At 42.6% G+C, this 15,924-nt stretch overlaps 1 protein-coding gene across 8 annotated transcripts in view; it reads left to right on the forward strand.

Moving 5' to 3' along the window:
• LOC120744192 (filamin-C-like) overlaps positions 1–15,924 on the forward strand; it is a 59,522-nt gene that overhangs the window by 28,995 nt on the left and 14,603 nt on the right. For 3 of the 8 annotated variants that reach the window (XM_040048378.1, XM_040048374.1, XM_040048380.1), the window contains 18 exons: positions 71–231; positions 327–417; positions 1,545–1,714; positions 1,800–1,917; positions 2,848–3,110; positions 4,358–4,955; positions 6,414–6,587; positions 7,484–7,646; positions 7,747–7,907; positions 8,019–8,186; positions 8,429–8,552; positions 8,632–8,788; positions 8,937–9,053; positions 10,735–10,924; positions 11,010–11,033; positions 12,170–12,417; positions 13,446–13,538; positions 14,448–14,547. In XM_040048378.1, coding sequence (XP_039904312.1) covers positions 71–231; positions 327–417; positions 1,545–1,714; positions 1,800–1,917; positions 2,848–3,110; positions 4,358–4,955; positions 6,414–6,587; positions 7,484–7,646; positions 7,747–7,907; positions 8,019–8,186; positions 8,429–8,552; positions 8,632–8,788; positions 8,937–9,053; positions 10,735–10,924; positions 11,010–11,033; positions 12,170–12,417; positions 13,446–13,538; positions 14,448–14,547 — 3,120 coding nt within the window. The remainder of the gene's footprint in view (positions 1–70; positions 232–326; positions 418–1,544; positions 1,715–1,799; positions 1,918–2,847; positions 3,111–4,357; positions 4,956–6,413; positions 6,588–7,483; positions 7,647–7,746; positions 7,908–8,018; positions 8,187–8,428; positions 8,553–8,631; positions 8,789–8,936; positions 9,054–10,734; positions 10,925–11,009; positions 11,034–12,169; positions 12,418–13,445; positions 13,539–14,447; positions 14,548–15,924) is intronic. The other 5 variants (XM_040048376.1, XM_040048379.1, XM_040048381.1 and 2 more) reach the window with 3 other exon arrangements.

Below are 15,924 nucleotides of genomic sequence, written 5' to 3' on the forward strand. Positions count from 1 at the left end.
TGATGTTTGAATATTACTGCAGAAATAACCTTGAATCTCTGTAATAGAGTTAATTATTATTTCCCTGCAGGTGATGTCAGCATTGGCATCAAGTGCGCTCCAGGTGTAGTCGGACCTGCCGAGGCTGACATAGACTTTGACATCATCAAGAACGACAACGACACATTCACAGTGAAGTACATGCCTCCGGGTCCCGGACAGTACACCATCATGGTGCTGTTCGCTGATCAGGTAAATGAGGGGTCAACAGTTGGATCAAATCTTAAATGCACATCTATGTTAAAACTGAATTTAAAAAAACATCTCACACTTATTGTGTAAAACAGGAAATCCCTATTAGCCCCTTCAGAATAAAGGTGGATCCTTCCCATGATGCAGCCAAAGTCAGGGCAGAGGGACCTGGACTCAACAGGACAGGTGAGCTGGGTTTTATCACATTTGTGATCAATACAACACAAAAATCAGATACAAAACTGTGGAAGTGTTACTAATCACGTCCACATACAGGGGTCCACGAAGAGACCTGGTAATTAGTAAACCAGAGCTCAGACTTCTTGGATGGTCTCTTAGTACAGTAATCACACAGCAGCCATTTTATTGGTTGGATGATCTCATATAACCCAGACCAGAAGCTGCTGCTGGCCTTCTACTGCTCCTCAGTGGAGAGCGTGCTCTCTTCCTCCCTGATATGCAAGGGCCACAACTGAGTACAGGAAGGCTGCGCAGAGGGTAATTAACACCACCCAAAAAGTCACTGGCTGCCCCCACCCCTGTCCACCCATCCACAAATCTAAACAATGGTCTGAGTAACCCTCATCACTCAGGCCACTCACACACAGACTCTGTTCAGACCAAGTCTTTTTGCACTACTTCCAAATGGCCTGCATTTGTATAGCGCTTTTCTAGTCCCTAAGGACCCCAAAGCGCTTCACACTACATTCAGTCATCCACCCATTCACACTCACATTCACACACTGGCGATGGCAAGCTACATTGTAGCCACAGCTGCCCTGGGGCGCACTGACAGAGGCGAGGCTCTGTCACAGGCCCTCTGACCACCACCAGTACTTCCAAGCACTTTGTTCTCTAATTTGTGCCTTTCTCTTATTTTATATATTACCCTCTTGATTGTATATATTTTTCTGTTTTCTATTGATTGCAGCTGCCTACTATTTATAATTTATTCTGGCACAACTAGGGTGGAGCACCCACAGTTTTGATTTATATGTACAATGACAATAAAGGGTTATTCTATTCTATCCTTCTAATAATACAAACTTTAAATAATCTAAAGAGACTGTATCAGACTATAAACATCTATATCTGTTGTAAAGTTGGACATTTTAATCTTTAATTAGTCTGTTAGGACTGGCTCACTGCTGGAGCCCCTGTTCCCATCAGGGGGACAGCAGGTTTTAGCTTGTTATCTGTATTAAATTAGATAAAGTAAAATTTTATTTATATAGCACCTTTCTAGACAGAGAATCACAAAGTGCTGCACATAGAAGAACCTTATTAATAAAGTTTCTGTCTGAACTTTGCAGGGGTGGAGGTGGGTAAGCCCACCCACTTCACCATTTATACAAAGGGAGCTGGTAAAGCCAAACCTGAGGTCCACTTCACCGGAGCAGCTAAAGGTGATGCCGTCCGAGACTTTGAGATCATCGACAACCATGACTACTCATACACTGTCCGCTACACGGCGGTGCAGCAGGTAACACACCAAATTCACATGTGTGATGGATTACCTGTGAGGTGACTGATGGACATAAGTTAAGCACTGCTTGTGTTTCTCTCAGGGGAGCATGTCCATCATTGTGTGTCATGGAGGAGACCCCATCCCAAAAAGTCCATTCACCATCATTGTGGCCCCCCCACTGGACCTCAACAAGGTCAAAGTTCAGGGACTGAACAACAGTAAGTCTGTGAGGAAAAAAATGGAACATTTATCATACAGAAGCAAAGTGCTTCCATACGGAGCCCTGATCAGGTTTCATGACGCAGCAGATGAAGCACAGAATGCGTGTTTCCAGCTAAATTCCTGGAATCATTCATCACAAATTCCTAAATACAAGCTGCTGTTTAGCTTTAGATTACAGGATATTTCCATAGAGAGTCCTGCACAGTTTGGTACTAATTATAATAAGTGAGGTGGAGAGTAAATGATGGATTAGATGAGTAAACAAAAAAATCCAGGGGTTCCTCTGAAAGACAATCACAACCCCTTCATGGGGATCCTTAATGACTCTGAGCTGCTGTTCACTCAAGCTCTGTTTCATTGAATTTAATCTAACTGATGTGTAATTCTGATCTGCAGTGGAAATTTCTCTTCTTTCTGAATCATTTAACATAAAACAAGCTTGAACTGCTTAGACCGCTTTTCCATTTCGTTTATAATCGGTATCAAAGGATTCCAACAGAAATATCCCTTAATGTGCAGCCGAACACACGCCAGCATTTCCAAATAAATAGCTTTTCATCTTTATGTCTAAAGCTGCATCCACACAGGAAAAAATTCACATGGTGACAGGAAAATCAATGACATTCAATGATGTCACGCGTGACATAAACGTTTCTCAACTTTAAGGAGAGCAATTAAAGTGATTGCTAATTAGCTCAGGATACTGGTGAATGACATATGACTGGCTAGTAAATACATTAGAATGTTACCTAGGTAACTGGAGCCTGGTAGCGACCAACCATCAGGTTGAAAGCGATGCACGGTGAGTGAATTGTCCTCTGTGTGGGTACAGCTTAAAAAGATGTTCAGACTTCACTGTTATCAACATCCTAAACCCCAAACCCCTGTTCCTGCTGACCATCCTGCTGTTTCTGTGCACTAATCAGAAGTAGACGTTGGGAAGGATCAGGAGTTCTCCATCTGTACTCAAGGTGCTGGAGGTCAGGGCAAACTAGACGTGAAGATCACCTCCCCTTCTCGTCGACCAATCCCCTGCAAGGTAGAGTCGGGCACAGCCAATGAGGTTCATACAGTGAAGTACATTCCTCCTGAGGAAGGACCATACAGAGTGGACATCAGCTACGATGGGAACCCTGTCCCGGGAAGTCCATTTACTGTGGAGGGCATCATGCCCCCTGATCCTTCAAAGGTGAGTTAAGATCACAACAACCCACACTGATAGAATTTTAATATTTGTCAGAATAAGTAAAAACATGTGGTTATCCTAATTGGGCTTTCATCGAGTCAGCAAAGATGCACAGAAAAAAGTATCAGACACCAGCTAGGAAGGATCAGAAAGGCAAACGCAACAATATTGTCATTCCCTGTGTAGCCATTTTTTGGAAAAACTCAGGAGAGTTTTCTCCAAGGATGACATCACAGTGTACTTCAGACCCACTCACCTAGACAAAAACGGATTCATCCCAAAGACAAAACTCCTAAACACAAACTTAACAACGCAGTGCATGTTGTACAGTGTAGCAAGGAATGCCCAGACCTCTACACAGCCACTTCATAAACGCATGGCACAACATAGAAGAGCCACTTCCATGGGACAAGACTCAGCTGTCCATCTGCATCTAAAGGACAAAGATGCCAATGTTCACATTTTGGAAGGGGAAGACAGATGGTTTGAAAGAGGAGTGAAAGAAGCCATTTATGTCCACAGTGAACGACCATCTTTGAACAGTGGCGGTGGTTTACGACACCAACTATCTGCCATCTATAATCCAGTTTTGAGATCCCTTCCCAGACGCCTTAATGCCCACTCACATCCTGGGCAATTTGACCTCAGTAAATCACATGATAGGGTGGGGCTAGGTTTCACAATGGCTTGGCTGATTGTGACCACACCCATTTTCACACCTTGGCTCATGTGATTAGGTAGAGGATCATTAAGGAGGTCCATAACGCTCATGGGGACAAACGCATAGGGCTTAAAATCTGGGACTCTCCACCAGTTGCTCTTAGAACTGATGAAGCTTCTCGGATGAGAGGTCAGACGTCTTCAAAGAAACTTAAAGAAGTCCAGACACTTTTCTTTCCAAGCTCCTTAGACTACAATGACCTGGATGACTGAGAACCTTCACAGATTTGTATTCAAAGATTTTCAAGCAATTTATCTTTAATCACTCACTAAGTTCCTGCATATCATTGAATAAAATAATTATTTGATCCCCAAGCAAATATGACTTAGTACTTAGTTGAGAAATCCTTGTGTAAATCTTTACTTGTGTGAATGTTTTTCAGGCCTACCAGTTTAGTAATCCATGGATGTTCAGTCGATCATCTGTGCTGATTCTGGTGCAAACCTCAGACTTACAGCTAATGTCTTCTGCTAACCAGCATTAATAAGTATTCCTTGTGTCTCTTCTGTTTTTTTCATTTACTTTCCAGGTGCGAGCCTACGGTCCAGGCCTTCAGGGTGGTGTGGTAGGCAAACCAGCCCCCTTTGCCATTGACACAAAGGGTGCTGGTACTGGTGGTCTGGGTCTGACGGTGGAGGGGCCATGTGAGGCCAAGATTGAATGCCAGGACAATGGTGATGGATCCTGCTCTGTGTCCTACCTGCCGACTGAGCCTGGTGAATACGCCATCAACATCCTGTTTGCAGACCAGCACATCCCCGGTTCCCCCTTCAAGGCTGTGGTCCAGTCAGTGTTTGACCCCAGCAAGGTGACAGCCAGCGGCCCCGGGCTGGAGCAAGGCAAGGTCAACGAGGCTGGAACCTTCACGGTGGACTGCTCCAAAGCCGGAGAGGATGAGCTCACCATCGAGATCATCTCTGACTCTGGGGCCAAAGCTGAAGTTCACATTCAGAACAACAGTGATGGGACCTACTCCATCACATATATACCCCAGTGCCACGGCATGTACACCATCACCATTAAATATGGAGGACACATGGTGCCAAAGTTCCCCATTCGCTTGCAGGTGGACCCAGCTGTTGACACCAGCGGAGTGAAGGTCTATGGACCAGGAGTGGAACCCAGAGGTGAGCACTTAAAGATGTTTTAATGCCCAGTTAAAAGAAGGATGTCTGAGGTTTGTTTACTTTAATCAAACACAAATGTAAAACAATATCTGGTCATCAAATTTGCTCATCGATTTTGTGCTCTAAACACGACAGAAAACTCAGTAGATTTTGCACACGTGTGAGAAGCTGTGAAAATGTACTGATTTTATTAGCTGTGAACATGCAGGGGTGCAAAATGCTTCCACAAAACCCCCTGCAAAATTTTAGTGACGTAATGCCACTGCCATGTATGTGTATAAAATATGATACACGCACCTGATATAAAAACATGTCCAGAAACGCCCCTGACCCTAACAGGACGTCTGCCACTAAAGATGCAGGGGTTTTGGCTCCTCTATGTTATGGGGTACACATTACCTTCTATTTTCCTTAATAAACCATAGGGGAGCCTTTAACTTGTTTTCAGCCCTAATTAGCCTATCCGTCTCAGTGATTAGAGTTTCCAAACTCTCTGCTGTTCTGAGGTCTGTTTTTACAACGACAGGACTGTTTCCAGTGTGATCTGGTTTAGGCTCAGCTCTCTGTGGTTGGTTCATTGGCCTCCTGGACGCCACCAGACTCCATTATCACAGTTAATAAACTCCCAACAGCACATTTAGTTTGTATGTTGTTCTTTTTTTAATTATTACGTTTTTCTTTCCGTATTTCGATTGCAGTCTTTATTAAATTGAGATTAAAGTAAAACCAATAAAAGAGCACTGAAGTCATAAAGTCTTATAATGAGAACAAATGGGAGAAGTTGCTGAATGCTCACGTTACTAATTTAATCAATAAACAAAGAGCAAAGAAGAAATGAGTGCTTGTTGCATTACTCTGATGGATTTATCCTGAAACAACCTTTGGTCCTGATCTAAGTCATGCTGTGAAAGTTAAAATATGAGGCTGGAAAGTGATAGAACGTCATACCTCTAACAGAGCCACGGCATCCAAAATGAACTTGTTGTTCTATTCAATCAGACCTGAAAGCAGCGACTGAGAAAGAGTTTGCTGAGCTCAGAGACTTTTATCCAATCAGACTTCACTGGAGTCGCCCCCTGCTGGAAATGACAGAAAATGCAGCACTAGAAGCTAAAGTCCATCTTTTGTAATAACAATGATCTGTGTTAATGATACACGTTTTCTATCATGTTTGGGGGTTTTTTAATTTATGTGACTGGAACCAAAAACATAAATTAAGTGATTAATATGGCTGATTGTTTGTAAACTGAACATGAATTCTGTAGCACTTTAAATAATCTGTTCAGTATGACTGCATTCAGTGAAATATTTCAAATATTTTACTGTCTTTGGATATGATTATAAGTGATGAGTCGTTCTCTGCATCTTGATAAAAAAAATGGGATGTTATATTTCATGGAGACATTGACTAACTTTCTTCTCTACTTTTTTGTCTTCGTGCTGCTTTCCTCTCCGCAGGCATCCTGAGGGAAGTAACCACTCATTTCATCGTGGACGCTCGAGCTCACTACAAGAGCGGTGGCAGCCATATCAAAACCTCGATCTCAAATCCGTCAGGCGCCAACACAGACGCCTACGTCACCGACAAGGGAGATGGGACATACAAAGTCGAGTACACACCGTATGAGGACGGTAAGCCTGAGACCTGTGTGTTGTTTGTGAGCCTGGCTGCAGATCGTCAGCAGAGACAGAGGACGGGCAAGACGACGGTTTGCTGCTGGTTTGTGGGTGTTTTTCCACTGCAACACCTCCTAATTGTGAAATAAAATTCCATTTGGCTTTCATAAGGCTTGTTTTCCCTCGCCAGCCATGAAGGACTGTTGGCTGAACTGCGGTCAGTCTGTGTACAGAGGGGTTAGCAGCAATCAACATCCAGGGCATAATTACCATTCCAGAGCAAATATATCAGATTTAATATTTAAGTGCCTGAAGCTCAGACAAATATCTGCTGCTCAAAGCTTAACCCTGCATGTGCTACTGTTATAGTCAGTTATGGTAATGTACTGAACATCAGTTACAATGATTGGATTCTGGTCCTTTAACCTCTCAGTGAGGAGCGGGTTTGGACCAAGGGTATTTATAGCTGCAGTCTGTCGGCGCTCAGCAGATGGCTTTCCACTGATAGTGAAGTGTGACGTGTTAGAGTCCATTGCATTGTGGGAAAAAAATACTCAGTCAGACTGGAATTTTAATGGAAGGTGATTCTTTGTCTGGTTTACTCCCACTCTGCCTGAGAGGTTGCTGGTTAAAAACTGAACCATGGGGTAAAAAAATGAGTGACCATTAAATGTTTGGGTTACTTTGAAACAACACACTCAACAGCTGAAGACGGATAAATAAATAAATGTGTAAAGCATTTAATTTGTATTTCTTCGTATACAAGTTTAAGAGAACAAACAAATTACAGAGCAATGAGGAGGTTACTCAGTGACATCTACACACCGGATCACTGCAGAATGGTTTCACCCACATTATCTTGACTCTATCGATTAAAATACTCACTTTTACTGGACTCTTGTTTGCTGAAGGTTTACATCTGATTGAAGTTCTTTTGGATGACATCTCGGTGCCAAAGAGTCCGTTCAGGGTGTCCGTGAGTGAGGGTTGTGATCCCAGTCGAGTCCGAGCCTACGGTCCAGGTTTGGAGGAAGGACTGGTGAACAAACCAAACCGATTCACTGTTGAGACCAGGTATCGTCACTCTGTTTTTAAATCCAGAATAGATTTTGTAGCATCCATAGATCTCTGTTTAAACATCCTAAACTTCCTTTTTGTTTCATGCGTGCCTCAGAGGTGCTGGCACTGGGGGACTTGGCCTGGCCATTGAGGGTCCATCAGAGGCAAAAATGTCATGTAAGGACAACAAAGATGGCAGCTGCAGTGTGGAGTATATCCCCTTCACACCTGGAGAATATGACGTCAATATCACCTTTGGAGGCTTACCGATCCCAGGTGAAGGTCACTTAACCCTGTAGGGTGTGGTTTGGATATAACTGACTCTGCGCTTTTCTAAGGTAAAGATATCTGCAATCAAGAGCGTCTATTACGTCACTTGTCTTTCAGGGAGTCCATTCCGGGTCCCAGTGCGAGAGCTGGTTGATCCCAGTATGGTGAGGTGTTCAGGTCCTGGCCTTGGAAGTGGAGTCCGGGCTCATGTTCCTCAGACTTTTACTGTAGACAGCAGTAAGGCAGGGGTGGCTCCCCTGTCAGTTCAGCTATATGGACCAACAGGTAAGATTACAAAGACTTATTAACCTCATAACATTGCCCAGGCCATTGGTAACCAGGAAAGCTGTTCCAAAAAAGCTGTACCTGCCTTACCTTATACCCGTGGGACTTCCAGTCAGACCAACTCATTATCAAGCTGGAGTTCAATCTTTCTTTAGTAGTATTGTCATGAAACTCTCCCATTAGCTTTAATCAGGTGATATCACCTCATTGTGGCCTTGCCCTGCGCTCTGGTTTGTCTTCAGGTGTAGCTGAGCCACTCAACATCACAGATAATGGTGATGGCACTCACACGGTCAACTATACTCCTGCCAACGATGGCCCATATACGGTGTGCGTAAAGTATGCCGACCAGGAAGTGCCCCGGAGGTTGGTATTGAAGAGAAGCGTGTACAAGACAGTTCTGGTCCTTCAGGTTCAGATTTAACCTTTCTAACTGTCTCTTCAGTCCTTTTAAAATCAAGACGTTACCAGCTCATGATGCTAGCAAAGTTCGAGCCAGCGGTCCCGGTCTGAATGCATCTGGGGTTCCAGCCAGCTTGCCAGTGGAGTTCACCATTGATGCCAGAGATGCTGGAGAAGGACTGCTCACCGTCCAGATTCTGGTGAGTCTCCTGTCCTGAAATCATCATTGTGCTGCCCGGTCAGTGTTTGGCAGGGAGGTGTCTGTCGTGTCTTGTTGCTCTTCTGTGACCTGTTTCTGACTCACCCCGATTCAAACGCAGACCGGTGGGCTTGTTGCTGTCACTGCAGGGTCCAGACGGCTGCAGTCGCGAGGCTTCATTGTTTGTGGAAGACTGGGGCAGGAGGGTGTGGGAGACTCACATAGTAAAGAAAACCATCCCCTTCAGTATTCTTAGGAGAGGCTCTGTAAGCCCTGCACTCTCTCCCTTCACCTCCCTCCCCCTTTACCTGTCTCATGTCCACCCCCAACCCACCTGTTCTCCCCCGCTGACTGCCTCCTCATTGTGTAGCCTTTGGCTGTTTTCACCGCTCTTATATTCTGCATAAGATCTAAAGTGTGAATATTCCTGTGACGCTAATAACATCCATGAAACTGATTATTAGTTTCATGGATGTTATTAAAAACTGAGACTCAAAGAAAGAATAGCTGCACATGGTTAAGCTCTTATAATCAACTCCTTAATATGGAATCTTATCTGTTAGTTACACTTAAATGGAAATCTTATAATGGAAGAACTGTAAGGATAAAATAAGAGTGAGAGAACCAATTTCAGCCCTTTCACTTAGCAGTTCACATCTGACCTGGCAGATGGTAGGATGTTAGGTAAATGCTCTTAGTTAAAGCCTTTTAAACGAAGCTCATAGTTTCCTGTGTTAGAGTCAAAGTACTTGAAATATCGCTTTCAATGTTCATCAAATCAACAACAGATTCAAAAAGATTATCTGCTGGAACGTTAGAAGCAAATTTTCATTGGCAGCACTTTGCTTGGCTTCCACCCCTCTGTGGTCTGCACGTGCACTGACTCCATTCAGTTTGTTTAACGAGTTAACAGACATATTTGATTTTGAGTTGTTAACTAACCAGAGTTTTTGGTAAACCTGCTTCCATTCAATGATCCATCCATCCACTTGTCTGACCTGTCATTGCTGCAGTGAATAGTTAGATCCTGTGAGAACACTTGTGGACGTGACAAGCCCACTGCTCTCAAACCATCAGCGGCCATCAGGTCTACGATAGTGTTCATAATGCTGTAGCTGTTAATCTTTCTGATACACACTTTAGTTTTTCACATGGATATAAGCTGTAGATGCCTGCTTCCACACACCAGGGGGCGCTGCTGCACAGGGAGGTTAAATCAGATTATTTTTTTTATTTTTTTTACGCCTGTTTTTACATTCAACTGCTCATCGCTGACACAGTGAAAAGTTTTAGATCCAGAAGTCTGAATTTCATGTTGGTTGTTTGATCTCTAACATATTTGTTTATCCAGAAAATCTATTTTGTCCTCTTCTTCTGTGCAAGATACAGAAACCGGGTATTACCAATACTGCAATGAGAAGTATATTCTACTTTGTACAAAAGCAGGGGCAGGATGAGCAGTGCCAGAGCCCTACAGAATTACCTGCAGCAGGCTACTGGTGTGAATGTCTCCGGCCAAACAATCCATTGATTGCATTTATGTATCACAAAGATTCCTAAAAATCATCAAAAGAAGTTGCAAATTATGATTAGAGACCAAAACAGTTTCTGTATCAGGTTGTAAAGATGTTTATTTCTAATGTAAGGTTTTAACTGATGCACTGCTGGAGCCTCTGCTGGACATCAGAGGAACTGCAGGTTTGTAGCTTCAGTGTCGCTTCCACCCAGCAGTTCAGTTTGTTTGTGTCCACACATGAAGAAATGAGCCTCAGTCTGGTGACCAAGAAGATCTCTGATCTCCGTAAAATAAAATTAATTTGACTTCATATTACTTTTCCCTTTTCTTACTATCGATGGCAGATGGTAGGAGACCAGTGATGGGCAGTGGGACCTATTTATGTTTTCTGTACCCCAAACATGACTAACTTCTTGTCTGTACGCTTCCAGGATCCAGAGGGAAAACCCAAGAAGGCGACCATTCGAGACAACAGAGATGGGACTTACACAGTGTCCTACGTGCCGGACATGGCGGGCCGCTACACCATCACCATCAAATACGGAGGAGATGAGATCCCGTACTCACCTTACCGGATCCACGCCCTGCCCACCGGAGACGCCAGCAAGTGTCTGGTCACAGGTTAGGCTCCACCCACCAGCACTGAAACTTAAACTTTATCATTGGAAGCTTAGCAGCATCACTGATTGTAGTTGTTTTCCTACAGTGTCGATTGGAGGACACGGACTCGGTGAGTGGCCTCAACTTTCTTAGACTCATTGAACGCCAACAGATAAACAGCATTTCAGTTTTGCATAAAAAAGCAGCTGCTTAACTAACCAACCAGCAACTACACATATATACTGAACGGTGGATATTTAAAATGGACACTGATTCATTGAGTTTAATGTTTTCTCAAATTTTGTTTCTGCATTGTGACTGGAATCCAGCTCTTTTTTTTCCTTTTTTGGGGGGGGGGGGGGGGGTAGTTTGCTTTAAAAGGTGTAAAGATACCATTCCTAGTAGTAAAGGTCACCTCAGAAGTTATTATTATTAATAATAAGAATATAAAAGTAGCTGGAAGCTGTTATATATGGAAGGAACTGAATAAAATAAGAAGCTAAATATGCAGTGATTTCTGTTCTCAGAGGCCAGAAGATGGGCTGGGAGTTTCTCTGAGCTTTCAGAATGAGTGATGGGAAATGTCATTCGCTAAGCAATGGCTAAAATAATTCCCAGTACGCGCTGGGAACTGGACATCTGTCAGTGCAGCTTGAAGCTACTTAAAGATGTTTTGGTGTGTAGGGTGGAGAATTAAAAATGCTTGGAGGTCACTGGATAAACTCTGCGGACTCCAGATGAGACCGAAACTATCTGTGGCATTTCTGCACTCATTTCCTGTCATCTATATTTGACATATGTGTAACTACCCACAATTACGGTCACTGTATTTGTCCAGTCAGTCTGTCTGGAAAACAGAAGGAAATCCAAGATTTATTATAAGTATGTTTTGCACTTTAAACCCACCCAAACAAATTCAAACACACTCAGTGCAAACTGAAATAAATGACAAAGACTTTAATTTATTGTTTTATTTAAGGGTTTCTATTGTGCAATAAACACATTGATAATAAACACAATAGAGATTAACAACCCACTCTAACAGCTCATTGAGCAGCACTCACTCTGAGGCTGGGTACACCATCGTTATCAGAACCTTTTTCTTATAATCAGTGCACACGATCACTCTTAAAGCTTCCCCTAAACAACTCAGCATCATTCTAAACATTTAACCTCCCTGGTATTAGTGTGTGCTTTCTTTCATTAACATTAATCACTTCAGAAATCACTGCTTTGACTCTGTTGGTTCCACAAATGTCTTGTCAGGTTCAGGAATTGGACCAACCATCCAGATCGGAGAGGAAACAGTCATCACCGTGGATGCAAAGGCTGCAGGGAAAGGTAAAGTCACCTGTAAGGTGTCAACGCCGGACGGAGCGGAGCTGGATGTGGACGTAGTGGAGAACGCAGATGGGACGTTCGATATTTATTACACGGCTCCAGAGCCAGGGAAGTACGTCATCACCATCCGCTTCGGAGGGGAACACATTCCCAACAGCCCCTTCCATGTCGTGGTGAGTCACCACCCTGAAAACACCATGATTTGGGCTTAGCTGATTTCAGTTTGGGACTGAGTTGGGGTCAAGTGGTCAGGTTAGCTTTGTTTTGCTTTGACTTTCTGGCCTGTTATTGTTGGTTTTATGGGGATGGATTTAGGATAGTTTAGGTTGAGGTTAGTTTAGGTTGGGTTAGGATTTTTTTTTTCTTGGTTCAGAGTGGTTTTGTTTGGGATTTGTTGGCATGAGTTTGGTTTGGCTTTGGTCTGGTTTTTGTTTAGGGTTACATAGTTAGGTTTGATTTGGGATGGTTTGAACTGGTTTGGGGCAGTTTGGTGTTTGTTGGGGTTGGTTTTGGGATAGTTTAAGTTGGGGTTTTTGGATTGGGTTTTGTTTGGTTTGAAGGTCAGTCCTTCCAAGGCTTCTTCATGTAAATACCAAAGTAGTTTTACGCCTCCAACTATCTCAACCCATCTGAATCTATCAGATTTGGAGCCACTGGAGATCGATTAGCTAATGGCTCATTTATTTAACACTCTGTATAACTGCATGTCTTTCACAACTGATCTTGGGATTTTTTTTTTTCATGAATATTAGTTGTCACTATGAAAAAATAAATATTTAAATTATTTAGTTGACCCCCAAACAAAACAAACTCCTTGAATAAAACTGTGAAACTGTGAATTCTTCACAGCATTGACACGATGGAGAAATCTCCAGTTTAAGGAAAATAAATGTATTATTATTTATTATTTTGTTCATCTTTTTGTTTTCTTTTATTTTTGTGGCTGTTTTTGTATTTTTTTTGTATCTTATGTATGTATTTGTTTTATGTCTCATTTTTGATTTGATTTTAAGTTGCAGTCTATTTTATCCTTAATTTTTCTTTGACTATTTGTTTTATTTTTGTTTATTTGTTGTATTGTTCCATATTTTAATTATGTTTCAGATTTATTTCCTGAAACTGTGGAAAATTGCTGCGCTTTTCGGTGTGTTTGTTTCTGGTTTGCTTGTATTTGTAATGGCTGCACCTTGTTCCTCGTCAGGCAAGTGACACCATCCCAATAATAGAGGAACCATGTGACAAGCTTCAGTTACAGCAGCCCTACTCTCCCTATGCGGCCTTCTCCCCTCAATGGGTATCAGCATTACCTCCACACCTGCTGTTTATCTGCCGCTGCGTCTCCTCTTCATAAAAACCGTCATCTGTTCCTCGCTTTGCCCTCCATCACTGCAGCGTTTCCTGTCCCACAGTCGATACCGACCCACATTCACTTATTGATTGATCTCTGGCTCAGCATGAGGCTGCATGTTTAATCTGCATGATCATCATCTCCTGCTGGGAGGGCAGCTGGGGGCTACTCTTATTAACACTACCCTCTGATTTTTACCCTCTGACTGGCTGATATCAGAGACAATTCAGCGTGTCAACTTTTCTTCAACATCTGGAGAGAAGCTGATCCAGATGTTCTGACAATGTGATGATTTTAGAGAAATAGTTTCAAGACAGATTTGATCTGTTTTGTATTATTTCAGAGAATTGTGTATTTTCTTAAAATTATAATTTATTTTATTTTTATACTTTTATAATTTTTTCATATTATTTTTTAGTATGACATTATTTTAATTTTTAAATTTTGTTTTATTGCTTTATTCTATTTTTCATTAAATGTATTTAATTATAATTTTTTGGTAATTTTATGGTTTCGTTATAGTTTTCAGAGCTGTTGTCTCTATTTCATTTTGCTTCTTTATATCAAAATGCTTAGATAGGTTAATATTTCTTATATTAACTTATATAATATTATTTTCTTATTATCTCAGAGACTGTGCAGCAGTCATTTGTTCCAGTTCAGTTCTGATCGTTAGAAGCTCCCTTCCTTTCCCCGCTCTTAAACCAGTGTTACCTAAACTGGACCAGTCAGATGTCTCTGTCAGCCTCTCTGCAGCCCTGCTGTGCTTCCTCTGCCTCTCCCCTCTCTCTGGATGAAATCCCAGAGTTCCTAGTATGATGCCACTAACGCCCCTCCCCTCTTGCTCTGGTTCAGGCTACCGATGATCCCGTCAGCCCTGTGGATGGGCTGGAGCCGATGCTGCGTCCCTTCAGTCTGGTCATTCCCTTTACGGTGCAGAAAGGAGAGATCACAGGTAGGGCGTCTTTATTTCTAATGGTAGTGTTTATGCAGTTCATGTTAATTTTGTTTTGTTTTGTGGGCATTTTAGCCATTATTGGACAGAGACAGTGTAGACCAGGGGTCAGCAACCTTTAACACCCAAAGAGCCATTAGGACGCGATTTCCATGCAAAAGAAAACACTGGGAGCCGCAAATACTTTTTGACATCTAAAATGAAGATAACACTGTATATATTGTTTTTTACCTTTATGCTTTGTGTGAACAACTAAGGTCTATTGCTTGTGAAATCCATGAAGTGCTACAGAGAAAATTACATTTCAATTTCAAAATTACAATTACATTTAGCAAACAAAAACTGCTGTGAGCCGCCACCCTTATATCGCCTTTGGGCTTTTGGAGCCTTGACCTGACTTTTAAAAAGTAATTGGAAAAAAAGCACTATGCTGCTAAAAGATGAAAAACAGATATTTGCAAAATTCTGCCTAAATATGTATTTTACCTGGTTAATGTGTGTGACGGGGCGTGGTCTGCAGCGCCGCTGCAGGGGAGGCGGACGCACCTGAGCGGCACCCGCAATCACGCCTCGCCGCCTTAACGTCTGTGCTATCTATGCTGTTGTGTTGGTGTGTGTCGGGCTGTGAGCTGAAAAGCTACAGCCGGCTGTATGCGTACAGCAACCGTGTGTGAAAAGTGGTAGATGCTGAAAAGCATGTTCATGGAAACATCGTTGGTCTGCCGTGGTATGTTTACAATGGAACTTCTGCTCCTGAACCTCTGCGCACAGCGTCTGCAAATCGGGGCTGTATGAAGTAGTGATGTGTGATACCACTGATTTTCTTTCCAATCCGATACCAAGTAATATTCAGGGTGGTATCGACGATACTGATCCGATACCGATACTTTGTACAAAAACTTATTTTTATTTATTGTATCTCAAATTATAGCGTCATAATGATTACAGGACATCAGATTACTTGTTCTTATCACTTAATAATGCAGAGTTCATCATATAGAAATAACAAAACTGAAGTTGTGCTATTTGAACACCTTGCCTGCCTGCAGCACTAAAGGGCTCCGTGAGAGACGTCTGTCTCGCCCTAGCAGCACCTGTCCCTCTCCTCTTCAGTTCACCTCAACATACACTCGTCATATTCTGTGATATGATTTACTCTGAGGTGTTTGACAAGGTTAGTGATGTTGCCACAACCATACATGCCAACCCTCCCGATTTTTCCGGGAGAATCCCGAATTTCAGAGCCCCTCCCGAAAATCTCCCGGAGCCACCATTCTCCCGAATTTTTCCCGATTTTCCAGCCGGACAACAAAATTGAAAAACCATATCGCAGAATTCATAGCGCGGCCCAGCCAATTCCAGTTTCCAACAATGGCG

Source organism: Simochromis diagramma, unplaced genomic scaffold (genome assembly GCF_900408965.1).
Source record: "Simochromis diagramma unplaced genomic scaffold, fSimDia1.1 OVJJ01000557.1, whole genome shotgun sequence".
NCBI lineage: Eukaryota > Metazoa > Chordata > Actinopteri > Cichliformes > Cichlidae > Simochromis > Simochromis diagramma.